A 23,723-nucleotide genomic window follows, 5' to 3' on the forward strand; every position below is an offset into this window, starting at 1 on the left:
TCCCAAGCTACAGGGACACCACTGGGGACCACTCTTGCCAGAGCGAGTGGCCAGTTAGTGCAGACCCTTGAGACTGGATCACTGTTCACAGAAGCAAGTCCAGACAGGAATGATCAGCTGCACTTGCCGGGTAGAAAATAAGTCCCTTCCTCCCCAAGGGTGTTTGGATGTTAAAGGCATTTGCATTTTCCTCTCTAGGATTTGGAGGGAATCAGGGTGATGCTGGGGCTGGTGTATGAAGGTTTATGCGGACAAGGCTCACCTCTCCTCACCTGTCTTCCTTACCCTGCTCAGTAGGAAAACATACACAAGAGCCGCCCTCTCATTTTAGCCCAGAGAGAGCTGTGTGGCCAAGAGGGAGCAGGGCAGGGATAACGCCTGTCTGAGCTGCCTCCTGTCCAGGGGTCCTCCCTACCCTGTCCATCCCTGGTCGCCTCAGCTCCAGGTAGGATTTGGTCCCCAGAAGGCCCCGCAGCCCACCTCCTGTGGCAGGCCCTGTTCGCTCTGCCCCCACCATCTCTGTTGATGACTCATCTTTCCATGTTCATCCCTTGGCCCAGGGAGATCTGCAGCTCCCTAAAGCGGGGATGCTGTGGACTGCAGCTTCATGGCCCAGCATGTGACATGCTCCCTCCTGCGGTGCCATGTCACAGGGAGGTTGAGGCATGAGTCCTGGGTGCCAGAGGGCAGCACCACTGGGCCTGTGTTGCTGCCCGGCTCCCCACCTCTTGCTCTGAAATGGACCCCCCTGGATAGCCTGGGCCTGGCTCTGGGGCTGGGAACGTAGGTGAAGGGCCAATGTCAGCTAGCACAATAGTGCCCTCCAGGGAAGCAGCCGAGCCTGGTATCTCCCTCTAGGGTCCTGGTGCAGGGCTTATGCTCCACGCAGCTGTCCTGGTGGCCTCTAGCTGGCTCGGCCCCTAGCACTCTGCTCTGTGGTCTCGGGGGGGGCATCCTCAGCTCTCATTCACTCTCTTCATCTCATTTGCAGTGGGTTCCTCTCAAGGCCAGTGCCTCCACTTGATCAGCCCTGCACAGCACGGGGAGTAGGGTGCCTAGCCCCCTGAGGACAGAGCGCCCCACAACACCATCCCACACAGAGGAAGGCCCCTCCCAAAGGATAGCTGGCCTCACTGCCCTAAGCATGACCTTTGGGCTACTTCCCCAAAGCACAGGCTCCCCAGAAACAGGGCAGGCGTGAGCCCTGTGACTATGAGGCTCCAAGGCCATCCTGGGGCTACCTGAGGCCGGGGAGGAAGGTGCCCGAGAGCTGCTGTCCCTGGCTCCAAGCTGCTGGCCACCGCCAAGGCCAGTCTCATGCCAAGAGGAAGTAAATAAACTATAAAGTACTGTTTTCCTCTAGCATTCAGCCAAACAGAGAATGACCAGCTACGGGAAAACAGCAAGGGGATGGATGAGGGCTTCTCCCCTTGGTACTCAGAAGCAGAATTCATACCTGGGAGCCATAAAAGGACGGCCCCTCAACGTGTCAACACCAGGGCAGTCCTGGAGGGCTTCTCAGAAGAAGTGTGCCAGCAAGAGAGGAGACTAGATATATAGATAGGTAATCTATACTATAACAATACGTACTATAATATAGATAGGGATAATGTCCTAAGACGTCTCTATGGGAATGAAAAGGACTTAGAAAAGACAGAAAAGTAGAAAAACAGATGTGTCATGGTAGGGGCCAATCCTGTCTCTTTTCATTTTCTTGATGTTAGAATGCCCAGAAAATAAAACACTGGAAGAAATTGAAGAGATTGCCAATTTCATGTCCTCTTTCATTCTAATGATTTGGGCAAAATGGGCTGAGCTATTGACTAACGAAGGAAAAAATTCCCTCACAGTTGCTGGGTGACTGGGAGAGCTGCTGTTGGTGCAAGTCTGGTGAGATGGATGTTAAACTGCATGTGCCTTGCTTCCTGCCCCACCCCCCAGGCCACCGTTGCAAGGAAGAGCGTGCTGGTGGTTCGCCACGGGGAGAGATTGGATCAGATCTTCGGGAAGTCGTGGCTGCAGCAATGCTCCACTCCTGATGGTAGGTCATGCTCAGGCGGGTCTACGGAGAGAAACACTGTAGATCTGACCAATGAGATCTCCTTCTCAATGACCTTACATGGCACCAGATCCCCTGAGGCACCATTCTGTAGAATGACCATGTGTAGACTGTATATGTGGAAAACGTGCCTGCTACATCTTCCTCCAGGGCTGTTCCATGTATGCATTTGAGTGTCTGTGTTGTCTGTAAGAATCTTCCATCAACTTCTCTGTGGATCATGGAGGAATGGTTCTCCATAGGAAGCAGTTCTGCTAGTGTGAATGCTTGGACAGGTCTTTTCATCCCAGCAGCATATGTACGTCATTTCGTTAGTGAATGCACCCTGACCTGTGGTCTCTGACCACGCCACTTCTGGCACATGCTGTACTTCTCAGTCTCATCTCTGAACCTCTCCAACCTGATCTTAACTGATGTAATTTTTGGCTATGCTGCTTCACAGATGCACGTATTCTTGAACATGCCTCTTGCACACCCCAGCTTTTCTCCTCTGAATGCCAGGAAGTAAGAACAGTGCTTATAAATACACATACCCACAAGCCAACCTCTGTATTGATGATCAATGTCCACATCAATGCTCATCTCCTAATAGGAAGCCTGTAGTGTCACAATTTCTAAGCCATGACCCATTACATAAATTAAGGCATTGAACATAGTGACAAAATCAATTCACAGTTGCTAGGTTGGCCGAACCCTTTTGGGATCCCCCTCCAGAAGCCCAGCAGACCCAAGAAAGTGGGAAATGAGTAGGGAAAACCATTGGCAGATGACAATCACACACCAGAAAAGATTCTGAGCAGATAACATCATGATCAAACATATTTCCAAGAACTCACAGAGCTAATAATATGGTCGCCTCTATAAAACAAGATCAAGTAAAGATACAAGAGCTTAAAGGAGTAACAATAAGACAATAGGTGGCTATCAGGATGCATTAACAAACATATAAGAAACTTTCTTTCAATAAAACAGTTTTTTTAGCTATTGAATTACTGAAGCTACAGATTGAACTGACACACCTTGTCCATGGTGGGGAGAACCAATACAAAACAATCAACACCAAAAATAGTTATTGAACTTCATAGAAAAAGAAAAAATATTTGGTCATCTGGGCAAAAGATCAAGTCACTTATAAGGGAAAATATTTTAAAGGCACTGGAAATCCCCATCTGAAAGGAAACTCCTGGTGGATCTTTTCCCAAGGTAGAGAGGCCCTTGACAAAGTGAAGAATTACATCTAGTTTGTCTGAATTTTGTATATTGCAGGGTTTAATAAATCACAAGGAGGTATAGCCACGTCCTCCCCCAAGGTGACCAACCTCAAGGGACACAAGAGAGATTTGGGGGGCTCTACTGGCCTCTCCCCAGCTCAGCTCACTTTTGGCCCAGGCACCCACATCCTCACAGAGCCCCTTACCTCACCCCATATTCCACACAGACTCTGTTCCCATCAGAACCTGACTTTGCCCCACATCCTTGTCCTCCCCTGAGCTCTGCCCTCTGCCCCCAGAGTGATCACAGCTGAAGTGTCAATGACAGCAAAATACCTAAATGGAGTGTCTTGACATTTTGGGGGGGAATCACAGATGCCTTTGAGAATACAATGAAATTGATGGACTTTCTCTCTGATTTTAAAACTGCCTTTCCCAACAGCTAATGTTGGCATTGAATAAACACCTCTAAAATGCAGGGTTCAACCAAGAGTCTCTGCTCATGGAAATCCCAGGGAGGGAGTCTTCAGAAAACTCCTATATGGAACCTAAAACACAGGCATGAAAAATAGCCACTGTCCCCCGCTGACCCCTGCTGCCTCCCACTGCCCCCCGACTCTGGGTTTGTGCAAGGCTGTGGGCCAGGATAAAGGGGCATGGCATATTCTGGGGTGCAAAGGGCAGGGCCTGCTATGTATGGCAGAGCAGGTCTCAGCAAGGTCAGTGTGGTTGCTGGAACCTCCTAATAGCCAGGAGGCTTGGGGTCCCTTTGGAGAATGTGAAGGCAAACCAGAGTGCACTGGAGGGCGCAGTGTGTCGTGGTGTCCTGTGTGAGGATATCAGTCATCCTGACATGAGACCAGCTCCCCGACTCATTGGCCACTCCCTCTTGAGTCAGAAGCTGGGCTATGGGTGTTACCTCACTGACTCCTTGTTATCGCTGCTCTTTCCCTGTTTTTTACTGATAAGAGAGATGAAGTCATTTGTTTCTCGCTGCACAGTGAGGAGATAGTGATGCCAGGATTTGCTACCAGACTGTCAGATCTTGGAACTCAAGGTCAAACTCCACGTGAACCCTGGCACCAGGCAGCCTCTGGTGGGAGAGAGTCCCAGTGAGCCCACCTGACTTCCAGCCTGGCTTCAAGCAATTGACTAAAGAATGCACAACACAGGCATCTCCAGCTTGAGCACTCTGTCCCCTGAGCAAGAAGGATACGTTTAAAGCTAGGGGGATGGATCATTGATGCCAACTTCAGATTCTTACCGAGTTACACTAAACTAGTCATAGAGACACTTTATCAGGTTCTTTATCAGAAAAATGTAAGAGTGAATCTTCATGGGGCATTTTGGGAGGACAAAGAGGGTTGCATAGTTCCTGGGGCTGAAACCTAAGTTTTCTGCATTTGAGAAAATGTTGTGTGCACAGCCGAGCAGCACCTTCTTCTCAAATTGAAGCCATGTTGCAGAGCATGTTCAGAAACAACACAGTTGATAATAATTTCAATAATAACATTGCTGTTAGAGTGGGTCTTGGTCTTGGGAGTTTTGTGGAACAAATCTGTACTAACTTGATGAAACTGAATGTCTGATGCTTATTTATACTTCAGGGAAATACTACAGGCCAGACCTGAATTTCCCTTGCAGTCTGCCCAGACGGAGTCGTGGGATCAAAGACTTTGAAAACGATCCCCCATTATCATCGTGTGGCATTTTCCAGTCCAGAATTGCAGGTATGTTTGAGGGCTGTCTAGTAGGAAAGGTAACAATAACAGCAACAATGATTATGGCTAGCAAGCATCCATCTTGAGCCCTAGCTATACACCCTTTGATACAGTGTTAGCTTTGTCTCCAGTCTGCTGAGGAGGCTGGGGCACAGAGAGGTTAAGCAACTTGCCCAAGGTCACACAGCAAGAAAGTGGCAGTGTAGAGGTTTGATCTAGGAATGGATGATTCAGGAAGTTGGCAGGAATGAAAGAAAGGCGTGGAAAGAACAAGAGAGGGGAGGAAAAATCAACAACCAAGGAGCTCCAAGGAGCTCACTTTACAAGTGGGAAACCACATCCTCTCATTGGTTTTATTTCAAAATCTGTCACTTTGGGCTTTTGTTTCATGTCTGGTGGTTCTGCTTCTAAGTGACTGAGTTTATTTAAACAGAAGAGACCGTTGAGTTCATCGAGTCTTCATTTCCTAAATTCAGAAAATGGAATCCAGAGAAGCAAGTTACAGCAATGGTTAACTGCAGAGACCCCCACGGCCCACTCGCCCAGGGCCCCACTCAGGCGTGTGCTCAGAAATGTTTACCCACCTGCTCCGGGCAGGGTGGGAAGTCCGAGTTATAGAGTTATAGAGTTATAGAGTTAGTTATAGAGTTATAGAGTTATGGAGTCATGGAGTTATAGAGTTATAGAGTCATAGAGTTAGAGAGTTAGAGTTATAGAGTTATAAAGTTAGTTATAGTGTTATAGAGTTAGAGTTATAGAGTTGTTATAGAGTTATAGAATTATAGAGTTGTTATAGCATTATAGAGTCATAGAGTTAGTTCTAGAGTTCTAGAGTCATAGAGTTATAAAGTTATAGAGTCATAGAGTTATAGAGTTAGTTCTAGAGTTATAGAGTCATAGGGTTATAAAGTTATAGAGTCATAGAGTTATAGAGTTATAGAGATAGTTATAGAGTTAGTTACAGAGTTATAGAGTCATAGAGTTATAGAGAGAGAGTTAGAGTTATAGAGTCATAGAGTTATAGAGTTATACAGTTAGAGAGTTAGAGTTCTAGAGTTCTAGAGTTCTAGAGTCATAGAGTTATAGAGTTAGAGAGTTAGAGAGTTAGAGTTCTAGAGTTCTAGAGTTCTAGAGTTCTAGAGTTATAGAGTCATAGAGTCATAGAGTCATAGAGTCATAGAGTTATAGAGATAGTTATAGAGTTAGTTACAGAGTTATAGAGTCATAGTTATAGAGTTAGAGAGTTAGAGTTATAGAGTTCTAGAGTCATAGAGTCATAGCGTTATAGAGTTATAGAGTTATAGAGTTCTAGAGTTCTAGAGTCATAGAGTTATAGAGTTAGAGTTCTAGAGTTATAGAGTTCTAGAGTCATAGAGTTATAGAGTTATAGAGTTAGAGTTCTAGAGTTATAGAGTTCTAGAGTCATAGAGTCATAGAGTTATAGAGTTAGAGAGTTAGAGTTAGAGAGTTCTAGAGTTCTAGAGTTCTAGAGTCATAGAGTCATAGAGTTATAGAGTTATAGAGTCATAGAGTTATAGAGTTATAGAGTTAGAGAGTTAGAGAGTTAGAGTTAGAGAGTTCTAGAGTTCTAGAGTCATAGAGTCATAGAGTTATAGAGTTATAGAGTCATAGAGTTATAGAGAGAGAGTTAGAGTTATAGAGTTATAGAGTTATAGAGTCATAGAGTTATAGAGTCATAGAGTTAGAGAGTTAGAGTTCTAGAGTTCTAGAGTTCTAGAGTCATAGAGTCATAGAGTTATAGAGTTATAGAGATATAGAGTTAGTTATAGAGTTATAGAGTCATAGCGTTATAGAGTTATAGAGTTAGAGTTCTAGAGTTCTAGAGTTCTAGAGTCATAGCGTTATAGAGTTAGAGAGAGAGAGTTAGAGTTCTAGAGTTCTAGAGTTATAGAGTCATAGAGTTATAGAGTTATAGAGTTCTAGAGTTCTAGAGTTCTAGAGTCATAGAGTCATAGCGTTATAGAGTTATAGAGTTAGAGTTCTAGAGTTCTAGAGTTCTAGAGTCATAGAGTCATAGAGTTCTAGAGTTAGTTACAGAGTTAGAGAGTTAGAGTCATAGAGTCATAGAGTTATAGCACTTGCTGAGTGCAGTGGTGAGAATACTGCACTCCGCGACAGCTGATTCCAGACTCCCAGTGTGAGCTCCCAGGACACTGAGTCGGGAGGAGATGGTGGTCCCAGGCCTCTGTCCCTGGCTTGTAGGCGACATTTTCTGTCTTCCTCTCCTCTTCTCTGCATGTCTCTGTGCACAGATTTCCCCTTTCAGAAGGACACTGTCATACTGGATTAGAGCCCACCCTAATTTAATTGATTGAGGTGCACACCATTATTTTAACTTATCACTCTGTAAAAATCCTGTTTCCAAATGAGTCACATTCTAAGGCACCAAGGGTGAGGACTCTAACATGTTTTTCAGGGGAGGGGATACAGTTCAACCCAGAAGAGCCTCCACTGAAACCTCGCTCATCAGCTTTCGGGCTATGCAATTTTTGTGCTGTAGGGACTCCCATATTTCCCTGAGAGCAGGGCTTCCAATATCACAGGGGGAAAGGCAGTGTACAGGCTTGTCCTTCTGCAGGGTCCAGCCCCACAGGGTTGGTGGGTCTTTCCCCGTGTGCAGTGACGAGAGAGTGTAGAAATAAAGACACAAGACTAAGAGATAAAGAAAAGACAGCTGGGCCCAGGGGACCACTACCACCAATGCACGGAGACCGGTAGTGGCCCCGAATGTCTGGCTGCGCTGTTATTTATTATCCAATAAATACAAAGCAAAAGGGGCAGGGTAAAGAGTGTGAGTCATCTCCAATGATAGGTAAAGTCACATGGGTCACGTGTCCACTGGACAGGGGGCCCTTCCCTGCCTGGCAGCCAAGGCAGAGAGAAAGAGGAGACAAAGACAAAGACAGCTTACGCCATTATTTCTGCATATCAGAGACTTTTAGTACTTTCACTAATTTACTACTGCTATCTAGAAGGCAGAGCCAGGTGTACAGGATGGAACATGAAGGCAGACTAAGAGCGTGACCACTGAAGCACAGCATCACAGGGAGACGGTTAGGCCTCCGGATAATTGCGGGCAGGCCTGACTGATGTCAGGCCCTCCACAAGAGGTGGAGGAGCAGAGTCTTCTCTAAACTCCCCCGGGGAAAAGGAGACTCCCTTTCCCGGTCTGCTAAGTAGCAGGTGTTGTCCCTTGACACTTTTCGCTACCGCTAGACCACGGTCCGCCTGGCAACAGGCATCTTCCCAGACACTGGCGTTACCACTAGTCCAAGGAGCCCCTCTGGTGGCCCTGTCCGGGCATAACAGAGGGCTCGCACGCTTGTCTTCTGGTCACTTCTCACTATGTCCCCTCAGCTCCTATCTCTGTATGGCCTGGTTTTTCCTAGGTTATGATTATAGAGCAGGGATAATTGTAATATTGGAATAAAGAGTAATTGCTACAAACTAATGATTAATGATATTTATATATAATCATGTCTAAGATCTATATCTGGTATAACTATTCTTGTTTTATATTTTATTATACTGAAACAGCTCATGTCCTTGGTCTCTTGCCTCGGCGCCTGGGTGGCTTGCCGCCCACATCCTTCCACCAGCTTCAGTGGGTCTTGAGTTTTCTCAAATGACCACAAATGTGAAGCCCCGCCCATTTCTGAGCTCACAGTGGTGCAGATCCAAAGCCCAGGCCCACGGGGCTGCTTCTCTGCTGAGAGTCTTAAAGCCTGAAGTCAAGGTCTCTGCTGGGCTGAGTTTTCATTGGGAGCTCAAGTCTCCTTCCAGACTCGTTCTGCTGTTGGCCAAATTCAGATCCTTGCAGTGGGAGGACTGAGGTCCGTTCCTTGCTGGCTGTTAGCTGGGGGCTGCTTCCAGCCCTAGCAGAGGCTGCCCACATTCCTTGCCATGCAGTCACCTCCATCTTTGCAGCCAACAATGGAGAATGTTTTGCTGAATCCTTCTCACTTCACACTTCTCTGACATTCTTCCATGACTGGCTGGAGATAATCACTGCTTTTAATGGGCTCACCAACTTGGTCACCCCCACCTTGGATCCCTTCCCTTCTGCCATAGGATGTAATGGTCCCAGGAGCAACAGATCATCCTGGTCATGGGTTCCACCCATACTTGGTAGCTGTGCAGGGTGTGTCACACCAGGGGGTGGAAACCCGGGCCCTTTGAGGACCCTGCCTACCACAGGGAGCACATGGCTTATCTGCCATTGGAGGCTAGAATTATGAAGGGGCATTTTCTGCCCTTTTCACTATTTTCCAGGGGATGCGCTACTGGACAGTGGTATCAGAATCAGCTCTGTGTTTGTCTCCCCAGCCCTCCGCTGTGTGCAGACGGCCAAACTCATCCTGGAAGGTCAGTGAGAACCTCAGTGAGCCTCTCCTACCGCCTTGACCTTGGGGCTATTCTCCAAGGGGAGTGGGAAGGGAGTGGAGGTGGAATTGGATGACTGGCAATGAATGCCCACACCAAAGTTGTCAGGCAGGTACAAGCCAGCCGTCCAAGGATGCTGGCAGGCATGCTGGGTCCGTGAGCGTGTCTGGAATACCAGGACCGTCAGACCAGTAGGGGCTGGTGTAGCTAAATGCCAGGGCCTGTCCTCATACTATTTCTCTTTGGCCTCCGTCAGCTAGGCATTTTTAAAATACACGTGGAAAGCAGCATTCGAAAACCTTGAGAGCTGGGAACTGCTACGGTTCCTTGTAAGTCTGAATTGCATGACCCTGGGCCAGTGGAGCTGTCCAGCATCCTCAACGGCTGATGTGTGCCAGGAAGTCCTGGGCAGACCCTTCTGCAGCTCCCACCTATGGGAAGAAGAAAGTTCCTGCCCATAGGAGAGCAGCTTGTCCAAGAGGCCTGGGCTCTGCCTTCAGCCTGAACCCTGTCCTGCTCCTCTTTGTCTGGGAAGAGGGATAAGATCTCGGTCCCCAGGCAGGGACTGGCTGTGGCCAGGAGCATGGGTGACATGCAAGGAGGCATGTCACCTCCATGGTGACAGGGGAGAGGGCAGAGCACAGAGACGCAGATGCAGTAGGAGGGCAAATGTGGGGGACAGGGCTTGCCTCGACTTTCTCAGAGACCTAGGAAGTCAGGCCACCAGCGGAAAGTGGGGGCAGGGACTGTGGGAAGTTTGGGGTGAGCTGAAGGTATGAATGGCTGTCAGGGAGATGGGCCCAGGACATGGGCTGGGAGATGCAGAGTGACTGCTGGGCAGCACTCAGAGCCCACACACAGTTTGTGAGCATGAGTTTAAATGGAGGTGCATCAGCCGGGCTGGGGGTCTCTTCCAGCTTAGACCGGGAGTGGGTGGAGAGTGGGATGCAGCTAAGGGCAGGGTTGAGCTGTGAGTATGGCGGAGCCAGAGGGGACGGGAAGACTTGAGGGCATAGTGAGGGACTGCCCTCACTATGGGACTGTCCATGGGGAGTGCCCATGGACCTTCACCTGGGTCAGCTAGGAGGCCGAGCACGGGGGAGGTGAGTGCAGGAGAAAGGAGGTGATCTGAGTGAGGGTCAAGGTCCACGAGGGAGGCTGCTTGGAGACAGCAGAGTTTGGCACTGCACCATGGCGGGGCTGCAGTGGCTAGAATGACAAGTCCTAGGTGGAAGGAATGGGTGCTCAAGGCAGGGAGGAAGCCATGTCCTGCAGGAGAGCGGCAGAAATGGAGGGGCCATGGAGGAGCCATCCCGCAGATGGTGGTCTTGCCGGGACTTGCACATGGGGCCACATCAGAGCTGGGGCCACAAGGGGCAGGGACCTTCACAGGAGGAACTGTTGGGACAGCAGTGGATCCACTGCACACATGTGCATTGCCGGTTCCCATGTCCTCAGATCCCCTCTAACCCATCAGAGGCTCCCTCAGAGCACCTTCAAATCCAGGTGCCCAGGAAGCCCCAGCCAGGAGCGGACCTGGCTCCACCCCGGAGCCTCTCAGGCTCATCATTCCTGTCCTGTGCTCTCATGAACTTTCCATCCCATAATCCAGTCCTAGTTTCATGAGGCACAGAAATCCATTTTATCAGCATGGAGCATCCATAATCCACCTTCCACGCACTTAAAAATGTCGAGACACTTTCTGCCCACCTCAGTCTTGCAGCTTCATCCTTTCGTTTCACGCCCAACTGTGGCAGAGGACCCCAACCCTCTGCACGGCATCTCAGGTTACAAGACAGAAATGCAGACTTATTCACTTTGCCTTGGAGGTTCCCGTGTTAATTGCATCATGGCTCCTCTGGGCTCTCAATGAGCCAGATGAAGATTAAAGAACAATATCAGCTTCTTTGACCAAACCACGAAAGGACTCGCGAATCCCCAAATGCCTGACGGCAGTGTAGCTGGAGGCCAGAGGCGGCTCCACCCGAGGGCAGGCAAGGCTTCCACAATCCTTGTCCCTCCTCACAACGCTTGCATGCACACACACATACCACACACCACACACATCCACACACACCACACACACCACACGCCACACACACACTACACCCACCACGCACACCCACACACCACACACACCCACACACACCACACACCCATGCACACCACGCACACCCACACACACACCACGCACACCCACACACCACGCATACACACCACAGACCACAAACACACACCACACCACACACACCACACACACACAACATGCACACCCACACACCACACACCACAAACACACACCACACCACACACACACCATGCACACCCACACACCATGCACACCCACACACCACACACACCCACACACACCACACACCCACGCACACCACACACACCCACACACACACCACACACACCCACACACCACACACCACAAACACACACCACACCACACACACCACACACACACCACACACACCAAACACACACACCACACACACCCACACACCCACACACACCACACACACTACACATACACACCACACACCACACACACACCACACACCACACCACACACCACACACACCACCTACACCCACACACACCCGCACACACACACCACACACAACACACCCACACACACCACACACAACACACCCACACACACCACACACACACCACACACACACCACACACACAACATACAACACACTGAACCTCACACACACCACACACGTGCACACACCACACACACCACACCACACACACGACACACACCACACATACACACACACACTACAAGCCACATACACCCCACACCCCACACATACCCTCACACAACACACACAATACATACACACCACACACCACACACACCACACCACACACACCACACACTACACACCACACACACCCACACACCACACACCACACACACAACACACACCCACACACCACACACACCACATACACCACACACACCACATACACCACACAAATACACACCACACACCATACAATACACACCACACACACCACACACACCCACACACACCACATAAATACACACACCACACACACCATATGCTACACACCACACTCACCACACACATCACACCACACACAGAACACACACACCACCCACACACCACACACCTCACTCACACACACCACACCAGACACAACACACACACCACACAGACACCACACACACGACACACACCACACACCACACACATATCACATGCCACACACACCACACAGCACACACACCACACCACACACTACACACCACACCACACACACCACACACCACGCACACCAGACACACCCACACACCACATTCCACACACACCACACATACACCACACACACAAAACACACAACACACATACACACAACACACACACACAACACACACACCACACCACACACATAAACACCACACACCATACACCACACTCACCACACACACACCACCCCACCCACACACCACACACCGCACACACAACACTCACCACACATATAGCACACCACACACCATGCACACACAACACACACTACACACACCCCACACAGCACACATACCACACACCACACACACAACACACAACACACAAACACACACCACACACACACAACACACAAACACACACACACCATACATCACACACACCACACACACCACACACCACAGACACACCACACACCACAGGCACACCACACAGACACACAAACACACATACACACACCACACGCCACACACATACATCGCTTGGGGTTTCACTCGGGGGCCGAGTCACAGACCACAGAGGAGGAGACTGTGATCCTTGAGAGCCACGACCCCAGCCCAGGCGACAGGGTCCCGCGATGTCCATCTCTCTCTGTTCCCATGCTCACAGCAGCAGGTCCCTCCTTCGGGTTTTCAGGAAGGCCTGAGAAACAGGATGTGGCCTCTCCAGCTCTGCGCTTTGGGAGGGACGAGGGTGGCAAGATCAGAAATGTGAAGGGGCAGGGTCTCCGAGTATCTGGGGACCCTTCAGTGTGAGGGTGGCTCTTAATAACTATGATGGAATAAAGCAAAATTGATATATAGCAATTTCATCCCTGGTTGTTTAGGATCAATGTATTTATAATTAACCAAACAGCTATAATCATAAGATGTGAACCAAGCAAGAAATCCACACAAATATACGACAAGAGGGGAACGGGCCTGTGCCTCAGTTTCCCCTCTTCTCCCCTGTCCCTGGTCTTTGCACCCCACTACTCAATGAGTGCATTTTGTTCGAAACCACCTAAGATGCTGCTGTTCTTCCACTAAGTTTCAGAATCACTTTGGTTTCTGCCACTGGCTGGCTGCCCACTAGCAGGCCATGTGAGAGTCCCCAGGTCACCCGTGCCTGCCAGGCCAGCAACAACAGTCTCCTCTCACTGGGGCTTTTACTGCCTCAGCCTGCAAGGTTCTCTTCCAGTGAAAACCTTCATCTTTCTTTCCCTACCCAACCTCTCTCACCACGATAACAACAACGAATAAAAAAGGAATCTCTTGGCCAGCCTTTGTAATAAAAGAATACGACTAACTGAAAACACTTTTCATAATTTTATCTCTTTTTTGTCATCGTTCATGGTTCCTCATTAACACACTTATTCCCATTTTTGGTGGATTTTTTGACTTCTATTATCTGGGTCACTTTGATATAAAGTAAAAAGCTTTCAAAAATGTCTTTTGCCAGCAATAATGTCAAAGTCTTTAATATGATCTCTCAGTGACCTTTAAGTGCAGATGATGATGATGATGATGATGAAGATGGTGATGATGATGATGATGATGCCACCTGTTTAAAAGGCATAGGTTTATAAATCCTCTGTTAATTCAGAAAAACAAGGACACCCAGTCTTCTTTACAAGGCCTCAGACATGATCAACCTGCTTATCAGATGGTGTCTGAGATGCTAAGGTGCTCAACTTTGTTTAAATTCAATGTCAGAGAATGTCCACATGAACCATTTCACAGCCAAGCCCACAAAACACTGGCCTACAAGAGGTCCTCAAAGGAGAGAGACCCATGGCCACACCTGTCTGGAAGGCTCTCACACTGTTCCTTCATCTTATTTGTTCACAATGGAAATGAGCTCTTCACTGGCTTGGGGGAGAATTCGGGGGCCTGGTTAATCAGGGAGGACTTGGGGGCCCGGTTGATGGGGGCGGACTTGGGGGTCTGGTTGATGGGGGAGGACTCAGGGGCTTGGTTGTTGGAGGAGGACTCGGCGGCCTGGTTGTTGGAGGAGGACTAGGGGGCCTGGCTGATGGGGGAAGACTCGGGGGCCTGGTTGATGAGGGAGGATTCACGGCCTGGTTAATCAGGGAGGACTAGGGGCCTTGTTATGGAGGAGGACTTGGGGGCCTGGTTGATGAAGGAGGACTTGGAGGCCTGGTTGATAGGGGAGGACTTGGGGGCCTGGTTGATGGGGGAGGACTCGGGGACCTGGTTGATGGGAGAGGACTCAGGGGCCTGGTTGATGGGGGAGGACTCCAGGGCCTGGTTGATGGAGGAGGACTTGGGGGTCTGGTTGATGAAGGAGGACTTGGGGGCCCGGTTGATCTGGGAGGACTTGGGGGCCTGATTAACTTGCTTTAACTCTCTTTTCTAAGCATGCTTGATGAAAGAGCTCCTTCCATGGATCTAAAACACATTTGAGGAACTGATTTTATGTCCAGCATTTGAGTTCAATGACATCTTCTCCATTCCCAGTAAAAACATTCAGGTCTTTTTTTCCACTCAAAAAGAGATGGCCTTACTTTATGGCTCTTCCTTTAATCAAAATATAAAATGCTTGGGAAATGTGAGTTGCAGGGAGTCAGAATGTTCCAGAAGATGGCTCCTTCCATTCTTCACCTCTTGCCCAGTCTGTGTGTTTATCAGGAAAGTGCCTCATGAGGCCAACATTCTTCGTGATGGGTCACATCTTGTCCATTGATCATTGGATCCACCATGTTGGAGGATGCAGCCGGTGGGCTGGTTTCACGGTGGAGCTGTGCTGGGTGCTCAGGTGAGCCCCAGCATGAGCCTGCTGCCTGGGACACTCACCAGCTCTTGGGAGACTCTGGCCCTTCCTGGCACACAGGGGGCCATCACTCCTCTGATACCTTCCCACTGCTCATCAGTTTTGGCTTCAGAAATAGCACAGCTATGCCTAATCACAGAACGGTATTTGCCAAGAAGAAAATCACACTGTTTAAAAGGCATGATTTAGACTTGTGTGTGACGGTCTGAGATCTAAAAAGAGACTTATTTATGCAAAGTCAGGGTGGATGTTGAGGATGATAAACATTTGTATTCTGTTGAATCCAGAACTCAAACTGGAGAAAAAAATCAAGATACGAGTGGAACCTGGAATCTTTGAATGGACAAAATGGGAAGCTGGCAAAACCACCCCAACCCTCATGAGCCTGGAAGAGCTGAAAGAGGCAAATTTCAACATCGACACTGATTACAGGTATGCTGTTCTAAAGTTCTCTGCCACTGGGGCTTTTCCAGTTATGGTTAAAGAAAAATTTCAAGACACCGTTAAAATGGTAAGAAAGACTTTATTCAAAAGGGACCGCTGCAGTGGGGTTTTGCAGCAGGGGAGAGAGGTGGGGCTCAACTCCTAATACAAGGAAAAGAAGAGAGTTATAGCCACAGAGCAGGGTGGGTGTCAGTGGATGGAAAATTCCTGAGAAGGTGGGTCATTCTTGCTAAACTGACCTAAATGGGGACTCTTGCTGAAGGCGGACCAAGGTGATCAGACGTCACCTGGGGGTGGTAGAGGACGAGGAACTTGATCAGATACCGAGGGTAGGAGGTTCTTGCTAAACTCACTCTGCAAGAACAGACACAGAAGCCCAAGGGTCAAGACCTCATCGAGAAGAAGGTTCAGAGGAGCTGGACTGGAGTTTGGTCAAGGAGAGAGTCTTTGTCATTCTCTACCCATGTCTGACTCTGCCATCACAGAGCTCTCCTGGTGTTGAGTAAGAATGTGTGCTGGAGATTGACTGTCAGTGCTTTGCCAGTTTTCAGCACAAAACTGGAGCCTCCCTGTTGACCATGAGCCTGCCTTAAGGCAGAGACATCCTGGAAGAACATTCTCCTTCCCCAGCTAACTGCAGCTGAGCCTTCCTAATCCCTACCAAAGGGCCAGGGCAGCAGCCTCTCCTTCTCGTCCTTCCAGGCCCGCGTTTCCCCTGTCTGCCCTCATGCCGGCCGAGAGCTACCAGGAGTACGTGGACAGGTGCACGGCGAGCGTGGTGCAAATCGTCAACACCTGTCCGCAGGACAGTAAGTGCCTCACCGTCCTCAGTATGAACAGCCCCTGGGGCTTGGGGAAATATCTCTGAGATGGAAATTGGCCGATTTTCTGAACCTATGAATGCCCCCACTTCCCCTGCCTGCCTCCCCACCATTCTCCAGCAACAAAGTTTTCATCACTGCTGCTGCTGCTGCAGCTGCAGTAACCGGGTGCACAGACACGCACTCCCCCGCCGCCCAGGCCCTGGGATCCCCCATCCTGGGACTGAGTGCTGATGGGATCCAGGCCAGCAGGGTCAGCACAAACCACCCGTGTCCAAGGGATTCGAGTCAGCTTCCAGGGAAACAAAAGAGACAGAGAGAAAGAACAACCAACTTCCAGGTGGAGCCCCCTTCCCTGACCCATCACGCGGGTCTCCTAACCCTCCCATGTTGCTTTGTCCTGGATGAAGCATGCACAGAAGCGCTGACTTCCCGCGCCTTCCCCCGAGCTGGCAGGGACACGCGTGTCACCTGAGGGAGGCCCACTCGGCCTGTGGTCTCCAGGTGTTCGTATCTAAAGCAGGAGTCGTAGCAGGCTCGTGTGACAAAACAACCGGCTGACCTTTCTAAAGTGAATCAGGTCTGGCCTGGGCGTCAGCCACCACTACATCCCAGTCTGTGGCTGACGGGGCCCAGGCAGCCGGCGACCACGGTGGGTGGCTCAGCTCACTTCCTAGGCCTCCCTGAGGCTGGTGGGCAGCTGCTGCATGCAGACGAATCCATGAGCGAGGGTGGGACTCAGGCATCACTAAGCCGTTACCAGCCACACTTCTAGCCCAGGGGTCTCGCCAGGCTTCAGGGCACTCTGAGGTAGCTCTGCCCCCACCACTTTGGGGGCACCAGTCTAATAAAAAGGTGCTCTCTGGGGCTGCTTTGACCTGGAGGTGTTCTTGTTTTCCACAGCAGGTGTCATCCTAATTGTGAGTCACGGCTCCACTCTGGACTCCTGCACGCGGCCACTGCTTGGGCTGCCGCCCCGGGAGTGCGGGGATTTTGCCCAACTCGTGAGAAAGGTACGTGCCCACTCTTGGCTCTTTGGGCCACAAAATCAAGCACCCCGAAGACACAGGTTTATCACATCCACTTCTCGGAATGAAAACAAGTGTCCAGCTGACCCAGGGCCACCAGGATCCACGTGCCCCCAGAGACTGTACCCACCTGCTCTTGTGCAAAGGGAGACTTCGGGCTGGGGCTGGTGGGTAGGTCAGTTATCCTCATCATCATTGGTCACTTGCCAATTTTTTACCAGTCAGGTCATGCCATAACCCCTTGCAGCTCTCTTAGAAAAATAGACGGTCCAGGAGGGAGTAAGCAGTTTAGATGAGGAGGGAAGAAACGACTGTGGGACTCGATTCTGGCCTCTTCTGGGGACCTGGGGCAGGGCGGCTGATGGATGAAAAGGAGCCCCTCGATCCTCTTGCCCTCGGAGTCACCCAGCCTGGAAGAACCTTGAGCTGGTTGTAGCTGCCAGAGTGCTCAGGTGCTGGCAAGGGCCTTGTGAATGACAACAGAGGATAACGCACATGTGGCATCTTGAACAACCTTGATTATCACTCAGCAAAGCCAGAGGGTGATGTCCAGTCCATGGGTGAATTGAGGCAGGCAAACTCAGGAGTGCAGATCCCACCCCAGTCCCAGCCCTTCCCTGCAGATCTACTCAAGGCTGGACTCGCCACAGTCCTGACCTTTTTATGAAATTCATCAGTCCATTGGTCAGTGCCCAGGCAGCACATGCAGTATAGACAATGCCTGTCATCGGAGGTGCTTGAGGCCCTGACCTGGTTTCTTCACATAGCACTGCCACAGGACCACACTAGCCACAGCTTGTTTGCCATAAGTTGTGGGCAGGAGGGGGGTTACTGAGTCCTCCCAAGAGGTCAGAGGCTTCAGAGGAACCCAACTCCCAGGCCCAGCCCAGTGACACCATCCAGGTTCCTGCAGGAGGGCTTAGCTCTCTAGCTACGCCTGCCTCAGCAGCCGGATAAGAGGTTACACACACGAAGAACATGCCTGCCACGGGTCATTGTCACTCAGCAATTAGGCATCAGACACCCGAATCCCCCTTTCTTGCTCCACTTTCTTCTGCACCTGAATAGAAACATGCTTCCCCTGCAAAATGTCTCCAGGATGGTGTGTCCCAATTATGATCCATACTTTATTCCGAGCGCCCTGGGTTCCTGAGCCACCAGGTGAGCATTGTCCAAATAGCGCAGCTCAACTCCCCCGGGCCACACTGGTAGAGGTCTGCATGGATTTTCCTGGGGACGGTCCGGGGCAGCCCTGGCACCACCTGCTCCCAAAATGTTGCTCTTGCTTCTGCAAATGGGTCTCCTACACATGTGCTCTGATGTATCCCTCCTGTCCCTTCCCCCCTTCCCACAGCCCCATATACACATACCAAGCCTCCAGCCCCAGGTGCTCCTGGGGGTCCACGTAACCAAGGGTGGCAGCACTGCACACACCAGCTGCTGACAGTCCTCCAAACCCATGAACCTTTGTGGCCAAAGCTCCACCTGCTCCTTGGACCCTTCACCCCCTTCCATAGGTGCCAATCTTGAACTTCCAAACTCCTGGACTTTCTTATGCTGGTCACGTGGTGTTCACCCTGCCCCCACCCCAAAATAAGCTGGACTTGCTTATGCATATCAGAAGATACAAAGGGGGCTCTACCAAATGATGGGCCCCCAAATCAGGGCAGCTGGAAAGGGAGCACTCAGGACCCTCCCCGGCCAGCCCATCACCGCCCCCCACCCACAGCCCAAAAGCACAAGGAGAGAATTGCCCTAGAGTCAACACCAGCCTCACTCAGATCCCCCTGCCAGTTGGCATTTTTGTAAATTTCATCTGCCTGAGGAATTTCTAGACATTAGAAAGAGGAAGGGAAGAAAGAAAAGCAAAAGACAAAAACAAAAAAGGCTTCACCACAAAGCTCTGTTCCCACACATCCATTTCACAGATGAAGGGATGGAGGTCTAAAGGTTCACTTGGTGCTCTTCTTTTGGGTCTGAAAACTCAATGTCTGTGTCTTTTTGTGATGCTGATTGTGAGAATATGAGTCTCTCCTTAAGTGGTGGATGGCAATCTCCACCTCGGCCTGCAGACCTTTGTGGTAGGGGCCGTTCTACACATTGTAGGATGTATCACCTTGTAGGACCTCTACCTGCTAGGTGTCGGCAGCACCTCCATCCTCAGTTGTGACAATCGGAAATGTCTCCAGAATTACCCAGTGTCCCCTGGCTAGGGGACATCCCCCACGGGGCACCGCCTCGGCAGATGTTGGTGCCATTTGATGGTGGCAGTGCCAGCCTGGGCAGTTGCAGACCCTCCAAAGTAGAGGAGTACCTGACAGTTGGCTTTGGAGCTAGTCTGAAATTGATGGACTTGCTATAAGATATTAACAAGTGATTTAAAACTCTGTTCCAGATCCCTTCCCTGGGCATGTGCTTCTGTGAAGAAAATAAAGAGGAAGGAAAATGGGAGTTGGTGAACCCACCGGTGAAGACCCTGACCCACGGGGCGAACGCAGCATTTAACTGGAGGAACTGGATCTCAGGCAACTGAGAGCCACGGTGATGTTCTCATAACCTCAGAGTGGAGAGGCAGAAACCATGTGCAGAGGCTGGGAGATGCTGCTGTTTCCAGAGGCGTCTTAGTCTCACCCAATGTGATTTGTAGAAGCACAAGACGCACTTTTATATTCTGGAATATTTCCCTCCGGCTTTCGCCTTTGTAACTCCCATCTGTGGACCCATCGTCCACCAGCCCAGCTGTGGGGAGCACGAGGCAGGTGGCTGGGTGAGGATGCCGCCCTGCAGCATGTACACTAAGTGTCTGCAGCTGGGGACACAAGTGCCCAGGACTGTAACTTCCAGGAATTAAAGACTCACGACACACAAAGGATCTAACCACTTCATTTTCCATGGTCTAATCATTAAATTCCCAATCGTTTTTTCTTTTTCTACGTCCATCACTCTTTAGCCATATCCACATGGGCTAAAACAAGTGTAATAGTCAATAAAATGGTCCCAGAAAACCATCTACCAGATCAAAACTGGGTTGCTGCTCCGTGCTGTCAACATTCATGTTGCCATGTCTCTGCGGTTGCTGTAACCAATGACCACAAACCTGGGGGTCATGGAAAGAACACAGACTTTACACACACACACACACACACACGCACATACACACACACATATGCATACAAACACACAGGCACACACGAGCATGCACACACACACAAACACGTGCACATACACATGCGCACGCACATGCACACACATGCAGGTACACAAGCATGCACATGCACATACACATACAAACATGTGCATGCATACATGCACACATGCAGACACATACATGCACACATGAGCGCACACAAACATGCACACACTCGCACACACACAAAGGCATACACTTGCAATGCACACACACAAACACACATGCACACACAGGCACACACACGCTCACATGCACACACACACACACACACTGACTGTCCTACAGTTCTGGAGGTTGGAATTTTTTCAGCAGGCTGTGTTCCTTCTGGAGCCTTCCAAAGGCAAGGAGGGAGGATCCTTGCCTTTTCTCACTTTTAGAGGCCACCTGCATCCTCCCTCCTCAAGGACAGCAGCGTAGCAGCCTCCAAGCTCTCTCAGTTTCTGCCTTCACAGTCACATCGCCTTCTGCCTCTGACCCTCCTGCCTCCCTCCTACAAGGGCCCTTGTGTTGACACTGGGCCCACCCAACAACCCAGGACAAATTCTCATCTCAAGAGCCTTAACCGCACATGCAAAGTCCCTTTTGCCACATAAAGTTGCATATTCCCAGGTCCCGGGGATTAGGACGTGAACATCTTTGGATCCTGTAGCCTGCCATAACATACCCCAATCCTTCCAAGCACAGCGGAGCTGCCCGTACAGGACCTCGGACATAAGGATTTGACACACTCCCCTTGCAGGCCTTTTTTGGCTTCTCCTATTCTTGTTTCTGATCACGTAAAGGAGAGAAGAAGACTTTGCCAGTGGGAGAAGTAGGCTCCCCCGATTTAACGGGGCCCCAAAAGAAGGGCCACCAGCAAAGTGGAGCCTGTCCGTGATGGTGATGCTGAGGAAGCTGGTCCAGCAGGGGATGGTCTCCCCAGTGGGGAGCCTCATGCCCCAGCCCACAGGTCACACCTGCTCCCACAGCCCACACATGTGGTACCTCATGCTGCAGGCAGAGATCCCAGCATGGTGCAGTGACAGTCCATTGATCTTTCATCTGTTCTAGCCCCCTGATCCAGTGCAGGTGTTATTTCATGATTGCAGTTTGGGGCTGTGGTGGTGGCTCTGTGAGTGCCTTTTATAGTGTGAATGCAGAGACAGGGCAGGAGCGACCCGTGCCGCACCCTCAGCCTCCCCCTGTGAGCACCCAGGCAAGCGGAGGGCAGAACACAAAGGGAGCTCTTGTAGAAATAAAGACGGTGAACACCCCGGGCTGTGACAAAAACGGCCCACATTGTGTAGGATGTGCAGGAGGCCAGACCCAATAAAAAGTTCCTCACTGTTTTAGTCAATCAAACACGACCTCCTGAGAAAAAGACACCTGTCTGTCCCTTGTTTTATTTCACTAATGATGTAGTTTTTCTGTGTCCAGACATAAAGAAGTTTGAAGTTGACACAACCACAGAGAGCAGAGCGTGCACCCCACTCACAGGTCTGCTTCGAGTCCAGGCCACACCGAGATGACGTCTTCAGGGAGATTGTTCTAGACGCATCCCAGCAGATACCGACTAGAAAAGAGATGGATTTACTGGGATGTAGGCAGATGGCCAGTACATCCTGCAACAAATACACCCCACCGCTGGGCACCTGGGCGGTTGGTTGTTCTTTCTCCTCGGCAAGTGTGTGTTTGGGTCCAAGTCCCTCCTGGATACCACAGTGCCACCCTCGCTAATCATGATGATGAATTAAAGTGCTGCAAGTCAAGGTATGGCATTGAAATCACAGTCATGTATTCGGGTGGTCTGTAACGAATCTCTGGATTCACCTTCCCAGGGGTGAAGCTTCCAGGTCCTCCACCCTGGGCAAAGCCACACACAGGTAATTCCTGTCTCATCCTGCTGAGCTGCTCACAGGTTTTGCAAGAAGAATGAGATGGGTTTGAAACTCAGATATCCAGATCTCCAGATCTAGTGTGCAAGAAATAGCATTTTCTTGATATTCTATGATTCTGGTTCTGTCAGATCCTCATTCCACCCCCAAGGCAGAGGACCCCAGTTCAGTGGTTCTGTTCCTCCAGAAGGAACCATTCGCTGTACGGACTGAGCCTTGGGGACAGAGCTGGACTGGAAAAGGGCAGAGATGGAAATGCCTGGTGGGATTATCATGATTGGGTGTAAACTGTCTACTCTATGAACCAATAGGAAATCCCAAAAAAAGAAAAGAAAAGACTCACTCTTCCTTCCTCTCCCTGGGTGGGTCGCTTTGGTGTTTGTGAGCCGAGTCTGACCCCTGCCGACACTGTCTAGAAGTGGACGTCCTGTCACCAACGCCATCCCAACCCATGCCCCACCCTCATTCTCTTTTTGACTTCCTCACTGTGTGCTTGAAAAAAAAACAAGCCTGGGCCGGGCACGGTGGCTCATGCCTGTAATCCCGGCACTTTGGGAGGCCAAGGTGGGCAGATTACGAGGCCAGGAAATGGAGACCATCCTGGCCAACATGGTGAAACCCCGTCTCTACAATACAAAAACTTAGCCAGGCATGATGGCGCACACCTGTAGTTCCAGCTACTCAGGAGGCTGAGGCAGGGGAATCGCTTGAACCCGGGAGGCAGAGTTTACAGTGAGCCGAGATTGCGCCACTGCACTCCAGCCTGGCAACAGAGCAAGACTCCGTCTCAAAAAAAAAGAAAGAAAAAGAAAAAAACAAGCCTGAAAGGGAATTCTACCGTCATTCCCTGAGGCTAAGCGGATGACAATGTTGTTTTGTAGCTTAATGTTCCCCTCCAAGACCTGG

At 50.2% G+C, this 23,723-nt stretch overlaps 1 protein-coding gene across 3 annotated transcripts in view; it reads left to right on the plus strand.

Moving 5' to 3' along the window:
• Positions 1-20,776, plus strand: part of UBASH3A (ubiquitin associated and SH3 domain containing A) — a 47,063-nt gene extending 26,287 nt beyond the window's left edge. Inside the window, exons 8-14 of one of the 3 annotated variants that reach the window (XM_054468934.2) lie at positions 1,942-2,041; positions 4,878-5,000; positions 9,285-9,377; positions 15,748-15,892; positions 16,607-16,713; positions 17,629-17,738; positions 20,149-20,776. In XM_054468934.2, the coding sequence (XP_054324909.2) occupies positions 1,942-2,041; positions 4,878-5,000; positions 9,285-9,377; positions 15,748-15,892; positions 16,607-16,713; positions 17,629-17,738; positions 20,149-20,286 (816 nt within the window). In that variant the 3' untranslated portion in view covers positions 20,287-20,776. The remainder of the gene's footprint in view (positions 1-1,941; positions 2,042-4,877; positions 5,001-9,284; positions 9,378-15,747; positions 15,893-16,606; positions 16,714-17,628; positions 17,739-20,148) is intronic. The other 2 variants (XM_054468935.2, XM_054468936.2) reach the window with 2 other exon arrangements.
• The last annotated feature ends 2,947 nt before the right edge of the window (positions 20,777-23,723 follow it).

This window comes from Pongo pygmaeus, chromosome 22 (genome assembly GCF_028885625.2).
Source record: "Pongo pygmaeus isolate AG05252 chromosome 22, NHGRI_mPonPyg2-v2.0_pri, whole genome shotgun sequence".
Lineage (NCBI taxonomy): Eukaryota > Metazoa > Chordata > Mammalia > Primates > Hominidae > Pongo > Pongo pygmaeus.